This window comes from Salvelinus namaycush, chromosome 9 (genome assembly GCF_016432855.1).
Source record: "Salvelinus namaycush isolate Seneca chromosome 9, SaNama_1.0, whole genome shotgun sequence".
Taxonomy (NCBI): domain Eukaryota; kingdom Metazoa; phylum Chordata; class Actinopteri; order Salmoniformes; family Salmonidae; genus Salvelinus; species Salvelinus namaycush.
In genome coordinates this window covers 31,861,594-31,869,718 of record NC_052315.1, presented here as the reverse complement: position 1 = coordinate 31,869,718, position 8,125 = coordinate 31,861,594, and the positions used below count along the sequence as shown (strand labels likewise).

The 8,125-nt window shown below is 44.8% G+C and overlaps 1 protein-coding gene across 1 annotated transcript; it reads right to left on the bottom strand.

Moving 5' to 3' along the window:
- Positions 1–3,797: 3,797 nt before the first annotated feature.
- LOC120053238 (beta-1,4-N-acetylgalactosaminyltransferase 3-like) lies at positions 3,798–7,552 on the bottom strand. The gene is given in 10 exon segments (XM_039000383.1): positions 3,798–3,902; positions 4,020–4,129; positions 4,210–4,362; positions 4,545–4,611; positions 4,752–4,830; positions 5,316–5,383; positions 5,528–5,628; positions 5,883–5,973; positions 6,102–6,197; positions 7,499–7,552. Coding segments are annotated over 10 exon segments (924 nt in total).
- Between the last annotated feature and the right edge of the window lie 573 nt (positions 7,553–8,125).

Here is an 8,125-nt window from a genome sequence, read left to right as displayed (position 1 = left end):
CTCCAAACACTGGCTTCGAGGGCATTATCAGTTTTATACAAAGTGTTACCAACATATTCAAATAATAATTGACATATTTTCATTTAAAAACTTTCTTTTGATGATTTTATTCATACTATTTCATCCGTCCAGAAGATATAGTCCCGAAACAAATCTAGGGTTGCTACCCAAGCCGGCTGGTCGGTCGTTCTATTGGTTCGGTTGCCAGAGACGCGACCCAGTCGTTCAGTCTTTTTGTTCTGTATCTATGGACGCGACCCAGTCGTTCAATCTTTTTGTTCTGTATCTATGCACGCGACCCAGTTGTTTGTTCCAAATGTTCCATTGCAAAACTGGCTGGCAATGTTCTTATCGCTTGCTTGCTAGCTAGCCAACTACGGCTAACTTATAGTCACGTCAAACAGTGCAGACAGAATAACAACAGTAGCTGCATTTGTTTAAGCTGTTTTCTAGTGACATTTATTTGGATACATCCATAACAATGAACTAATGAGGGGCGATTTCACATGGCATAGAAAATGTGATCACTCGTCAGGACACTGTTGTTCAGAGGAGCTAGCCAACAACACAGCTAACACAATCACTTCAAACTGAAGATGGAAAGACTGCAAACAAGCTGCATTTTGTTTCGTTTTACCTTTTCAATTTACATTTCTTTGTATATATCCATAAAAATGATTCCAGCTGATTCATGACTTCGACTGGCTGAAACCGCTGCCTGCCTCTCTCTCGTCTCGACCCAACACGTTCATTACTATGGGACAGTTGGAGATCGAATTTGAATATTGAAACAATGTTGCAAATGTCGGCCAGACTCTGTACTCTGGTTTATACAAACCTCCGCTGTTGCAAACTAAATGTTAGTCTAAAAGAAATGTGAGAAGTTTTTTATAGTGGAGATCAAGTTTATAACTTCCCTGCCTGGGCTGATGAGACAGTGGATTGTGCTGTCAGATGGAACAGAGTAATAGGCATGTTAATGTCATTGATTTAGCCGGTGGTAACTTGTGGAATAGCACCGGCTGGAATGCGTTTTCAACCAATCAGCATTCTGGTTTAGACCCACCCGTTGTATAAACGGCTCAGGGCTTTGTCCTGGCACTCCACATTGCGTCGTGCTAAGAACAGCCCTTTTAGTCGTGGTATATCTGCCATATACCACACCCACCCGGGCCTTTTTGCTTAAGTATACAGTGCATTCGGAATATATTCAGACCCCTTGATTTTTTCCACATTTAGTTACGTTACAGCCTTATTCTAAAATTGATTAAAAAATATATTTTTTACACATCAATCTACACACAATACCCCATATGACAAAACTGCTTTTCAGAAATGTTTGCATATAAAAAAAAATACAAAACTGAAATAACTTATTTACAAAAGTATTCAAACCCTTTGCTATGAGACTCGAAATTGAGCTGCATCCTGTTTCCATTGATCCTCCTTGAGATGTTTCTACAACTTGATTGGAGTCCACCTGTGGTAAATTCAATTGATTGGACATGATTTGGAAAGGCACATACCTGTCTACATAAGGTCTCACAGTTGACAGTGCATGTCAGAGCAAAAACCAAGCCATGAGGTCGAAGGAATTGTCCTTCGAGCTCTGAGACAGGATTGTGTTGAGGCACAGATGTGGGGAAGGGTACCAAAAAGCAAAGTACAGAGAGATCATTGATGAAAACCTGCTCCAGAGCGCTCAGGACCTCAGACTGGGGCGAAGGTTCACCTTTCAACAGGACAACGACGCTAAGCACACAGCCAAGACAATGCAGGAGTGGCTTCGGGACAAGTCTCTGAATGTCCTTGAGTGGCCCAGTCAGAGCCCGGACTTGAAAAAAATCGAACATCCTTGGAGAGACCTGAAAATAGCTGTGCAGCATCGCTCCCCTTCCAACCTGACAGAGCTTGAGAGGATCTGCAGAGAAGAATGGGAGAAACTCCCCTAAAACAGGTGTGCCAAGCTTGTAGTGTCATACGCAAGAAGATTCGAGGCTGTAATCGCTCCCAAAGGTGCTTCAACAAAGTACTGAGTAAAGGGTCTGAATACTTATTTAACTGTGATATTTCAGTTTATTTTTACATTTGCTAAAATATCTAAAAACCAGTTTTTGCTTTGTCATTATGTGGTATTGTGTGTAGATTGTTGAGGGGTATTAGAATAAGGTTGTAACGTAACAAAGTGGAAAAAGTCAAGGGGTCTGAATACTTCCGAATGGACTGTACAGACAGAGATCCAGTGAAACAAAATCATATTGATTGACTTTCAGACAAGTCACAGGATTTTGGTCGGGAGTAGAAGCTACTACGTGAGTGAAGAGCAAAATCCACTTGTATAACCCGCTTGTATAACATGCTAGCAAAATGATCAGCTAATATATGAGCAAACTAGATTAAAGATGATCATTAGCACTCATCTCAATTTAGCTAACATTTCATCAGCCTAACCAGCCTGCTACCAAATATCCTAACAGAGATTCAGTGAAAACAAAGATCTGACATTGATTGATTTATCTAGACAAGTCCCCCACGCTTGTCTCAAAGCAGTGCGATGGCACTGTCCCAATCATAACAACTATTGCTTTAAATTAGTATAGAGGTTGTATATGACTTTGGGAGTTTCGATATAAGCGAGAATTTTATTCCAATATTTTCATCATTCAGTTGATCATAACTAAGGTGAGGTTTCCTCTCTCTGCGCTTTTTCTAGGCCCAATGGCGGTTTCTTCATCTCCTCACTCCATTGCTGCCCACATCCGCAGCTTTGTTCTCAACACCCGGTTAAATCAATTTAGCTTACTGCTTTCTAGATATATGCTGGTTCAGGCTCATTTAATTTCTGTGATGTCGGACCAGGCCTGGGCTCGGGCTTTAAATCACCGGGCTTGGGTCGGACAGGGATCTAATTTTCTGATGAGAACTCTAAACGGGTCTCGTGTGGAGTCCAGTAGAGCCAATTATGTGTGTGCTTCGAATTTATGGTGACTTGTTAGGCTAAAGGCTTTCATGCCACAACCTATTTGGCAAAAAATGTAATAGCACATTATCCAATCTGCTGCTCCACATGTTGTGTATTTTGTTGAATTGCATTAGTGTGACATTTGGGGGGAATGTGAAGTCCAGGGACAGTCCAGGGATCTCGGTTACCCATGTTAATCCCTAATACTGTGTAGGCTATTCATCTTTTTATGCAGTCAACTCGGTTTTCATTGGAAGCATCTTTTAATCCTTCACTTGTTTGTAACAATTGCAAAGACATTGGAAACATTGTATTTGTAGTCAACTTCATTGTGAAGCTATCAGTGGTCAAAGAGAGGCAGATAAACATCTTGATTCTATGTCTAGCAGAGGTCTTCTGTGTATAAAGTGACATGGTCGGGAAAAAACACATCTAAAGACACACTTAGCTGTTCTAAGACTTGTCTGAGGCAGTTGGTAAATAACAAGCGTTTTCTAGTGCAACTTTAGTAACAATGGTTTTGGCAAACGGCTCACAGATTTAAAGATGCTCCTACGAAGGTTCTTATGATGAACTTAGCCTTAAAATGCTTTTGGGAAACTGTTCTCAGAGCCATAGGGAAAATCTCAATTGCATACATTTCACATCCTCTCTCATCGCCTGCTTTCAAAACCCCTTGGATGAGAAAGCCAGAGGTCCCACCCATCTGACCTTCTCCTCCAATGGGTTTTAAGGAGGTGAGGAGAGAGGACGCAAGGAGTATGCAATTGAGATTCTCCCATAGAGGTCATACATTTCACTGTCGGCACTCTCCCTTTCCCTCTCCCTCCCCTTCTCACCTGTCCAGGTCTAGGGGACTGTTGTGGTAGAAGCAGGTGTTTTCTGTCTCCATCTGTGTGAGCCGTGTGTAGTCATTGGGGTAGATGTAGGACATGTGGACCTGGAGACACACAAACAACATGGTAAAGACCCGCTCATAGTCAGCTAACAACACATCAACCCACTAAACACACTAATTTCTGTAAACTATAGGGATTGTAGTAGTTACAGTACTTACAAACTGCAGGCCATGGTATCGCAGTAGAGGGAAGCCTTTGATGATGTAGCTTGGTTTATAGGAGCAGTCAGGTAACACACCATGTAGGTACCTACTGTCTAGGGCAGGGACTACACACACAGTTGTTGTTTTTTCTATCTAACAACTGTAGTGTTGTAGTGTGTGTGCGAGGGAGAGTGTGAGGTCTTACTCTGGTAGAGGGTGTCCCGTGGGTCAACTCAACGCATGTCGGTCACAGGCTGGCTGCTCAGCTGGTTGTCAGGCTGGTTGCTAGGCGTGCGGGTGTGACTGGCGGCCGTTTGGGGTATGTGAGTGGCGTCACTGATCCTCATAGCGGACTCATCTGTACACACACACATACACACGTCTGAGATAACGGTTAGGTAGTTCAAATAAGTTAGGTGTGTGTGTGTGTGTGTGTGTGTGTGTGTGTGTGTGTGTGTGTGTGTGTGTGTGTGTGTGTGTGTGTGTGTGTGTGTGTGTGTGTGTGTGTGTGTGTGTGTGTGTGTGTGTGTGTGCACTCACTGGTGTAGAGGGATATGTACTTGGAGCTGATGACTGTAAAGCTTAGACCCTCCTGGTTCAGCTGCCACTGTATCAAAACAATTACACACACACACACACACACACACACACACACACACACACACACACACACACACACACACACACACGTAATACTACCACCTGCATGCACACACACAGAAGATAGAGTAGAGAAGGGAAACTCACCGCCACCTCCATGTGGTCTGTTCCTCTGTCGTTTTGTTTATGGACGATCTCAAAGAAGTACATCCTCTGAACTGACAGCCTGCGGAACACACACACACACACACTTACTCTATGCTAGTTTCTGATAGGTGGTTGTAGATGCCTGCCATCTCATGACTATCACCTCCTTCCCTCTATCACCTCATTTAACCTCTCTCCCTGTTCCCCTCCCTCTTTCATTTAACCTCTCTCCCTGTTCCCCTCCCTCTTTCTACTATACCTCTCTCTAGCCTGTGGTCCATGCTTGATTATGGTTTTTGTGGCAGCGTCCTTTGTCAGGATCAAACCCACATCTCCCTGCACCATCCATCATCGTACACACACGTACACACACACACTTCACCTCAGAGGTATGTCTGTGTGTGCATCCTGGCTCAGTGCCGTAGCTCCAATACACCACAAAAAGAAGAAAAAACAACCTGTGCTTAAAATAACTCCCAGCGATGTGTTTAGACATAGATTCATCCCCCCGGCAATCATAGCCTTCACTAATACAAACACCCACAAAGTGTTTAGCCGACTGACCTAACCGGTCTGGATGTCTGACTGGCGTACTTCCCAAACTCACCAGGTGCCGTCCACTCCATGCCAGTCTGACAAACACCACACACTTGACAGCTCATCGTACTTAAAGACAGGAAGAGAGCTGCCATAATCCCAAATAAACACACTCATGCCTGTCACTGCAGCTATCTCAGGTATCCAGGTACACACCAACACACACACTCAGAGCCCACCTTGCCGATCCAGGTCAGTAGCTGCAGGTTGAGTGGAGAGTCATCCTGGCTCAGCCAGAACTCAGAGTTATCATCAGAGCTCACCGCAAACACAAACTCACCTGGAACACACATACACACACACAGTTAGATGACAAACATTTGTCAGAGCATTCTTTGGATTTAATTAGGTGTTCCTCTGGGTTCAGTGTTTGGACCTCTGTGGTTTAGTCGCCTTGTGGCATGTAAAGTTGAATGGCTGTCTTACTGCACCAAACACAGTTGTTAAAAGCCTTGGTGTTACTATCCACCGAACTGTCTCGATGCCCTACTTGAATTTCAACTTGTACTCCAGGATGGATGGATGGAAGGGTACTGTCAGTATAGGGGTGGAGATAGCCAAAGATCCTGAGGCCATAGTTGGTCCATCTGGGAGAAACAACCAGCTTCTTTACAGTGGTTCTATACTAAAGACAGAGAGAGAGGAGAGAGATAAAGAGAGAAAGAGCAAGTGAGAGAGACAGAGGTATGGCATGTCGTGTACATGTTGCTGGGGGAATCACATGGGCGTGTAGTGTGTGTGTGAGTGACTCACGTGTGGGTAAAGTGGGTAGTGCAGGTTCTTGCGGAGCTGAGCTGTAGAGCTGCCACACCAGTCCTCAAAGATATGGAGATGAACCTGTCCCTTATACTGGAGAGAGAGAGAGGACATGACAGTGAAACAATGACAACATAAACCATGCTATCTTTATCACACATAGCCGACTGATTAACACACACAAGCACACATACGCTACCAGAGTCACTGCAGCTGTAGCCCAGTCCCACTGTAAGCCAACACCACTGTACTCCTTGCTAGCCAGGTGTGTGTGTGTGTGTGTGTTAATTCTTGGTCTTACACAGAGGGGCAAAGCAGGTCAGATCCAAAGCCTCTCAAAGTGAGGAGCTGTCCTTAGCTAACAGCAGAGATGCTAATGATTAAATCAAATCAAATCAAATGTTATGTCACATGCGCCGAATACAACAGATACAACATTTCACCTCACAGTGAAATGCTTACTTACAAGCCCTTAACCAACAATGTTTTAAGAAGTTTTAAGAAAAATAAGTGTTAAATAGAAGGGGAAAAATGTAAGTATCAAATAATTTAACAGCAGCAGTAAAATAACAATAGCGAGGCTATATACAGGGGGTACCGGTACAGAGTCAATGTGCAGGGGCACCGGTTAGTCGAGGTAATTGAGATAATATGTACATGTAGGTAGAGTTAAAGTGACTATGCATAAATAATAAACAGAGTAGCAGCAGCGTAAAAGAGGGGTCTGGGTAGCTCTTTGATTAGCTGTTAAGGAGTCTTATGGCTTGGGGGTAGAAGCTGTTAAGAAGCATTTTGGACCTAGACTTGGCGCCCTGGTACCGCTTGCCGTGCGGTAGCAGAGAGAACAGTCTATGACTAGGGTGGCTGGAGTCTTTGAGAATTTTTAGGGCCTTCCTCTGACACTGCCTGGTATAGAGGTCCTGGATGGTAGGAAGCTTTGCCACAGTGATGTACTGGGCCGTACGCACTACCCTCTGTAGTGCCTTGCGGTTGAAGGCCGAGCAATTGCCATACCAGGCAGTGATGCAACCAGTCAGGATGCTCTCGATGGTGCAGCTGTAGAACCTTTTGAGGATCTGAGGACCCATGCCAAATCTTTTCAGTCTCCTGAGAGGGAATAGGTTTTGTCGTGCCCTCTTCATGACTGTCTTAGTGTGTTTGGACCATGTTAGTTTGTTGGTGATGTGGACACCAAGGAACTTTAAGCTCTCAACCTGCTCCACTACAGCCCCGTCGATGAGAATGGGGGCATGCTCAGTCCTCCTTTTCCTGTAGTCCACAATCATCTCCTTTGTCTTGATCACGTTGAGGGAGAGGTTGTTGTCCTGGCACCACACGTCCAGGTCTGACCTCCTCCCTATAGGCTGTCTCATCGTTGTCGTGATTAGGCCTACCACTGTTGTGTCATTAGCAAACTTGATGAGGGTGTTGGAGTCGTGCCTGGCCATGCAGTCATGAGTGAACAGGGGGTACAGGAGGGATCTGAGCATGCACCCTAGGGCCTCCCCGTGTTGAGGATCAGCATGGCGGATGTGTTGTTGCCTACCCTTATCACCTGGGGGCGGCCGGTCAGGAAGTCCAGGATCCAGTTGCAGAGGGAGGTGTTTAGTCCCAGGGTCCTTAGCTTAGTGATGAGCTTTGAGGGCACTATGGTGTTGAACGCTGAGCTGTAGTCAATGAATAGCATTCTCACATACTAGGTGTTCCTTTTGTACAGGTGGGAAAGGGCAGTGTTGACTGCAATAGAGATTGCATCATCTGTGGATCTGTTGAGGTTGTATGCAAATTGGAGTGGGTCTAGGGTTTCTGGGATAATGGTGTTGATGTGAGCCATGATCAGCTTTTCAAAGCACTTCATGGCTACAGATGTGAGTGCTACGCGTCTGTAGTCATTTAGGCAGGTTAACTTAGTGTTCTTGGGCACAAGGACTATGGTGGTCTGCTTGAAACATGTTGGTATTACAGACTCAGTCAGGGAGAGGTTGAAAATGTCAGTGAAAGACACTTGCCAGTTGGTCAGC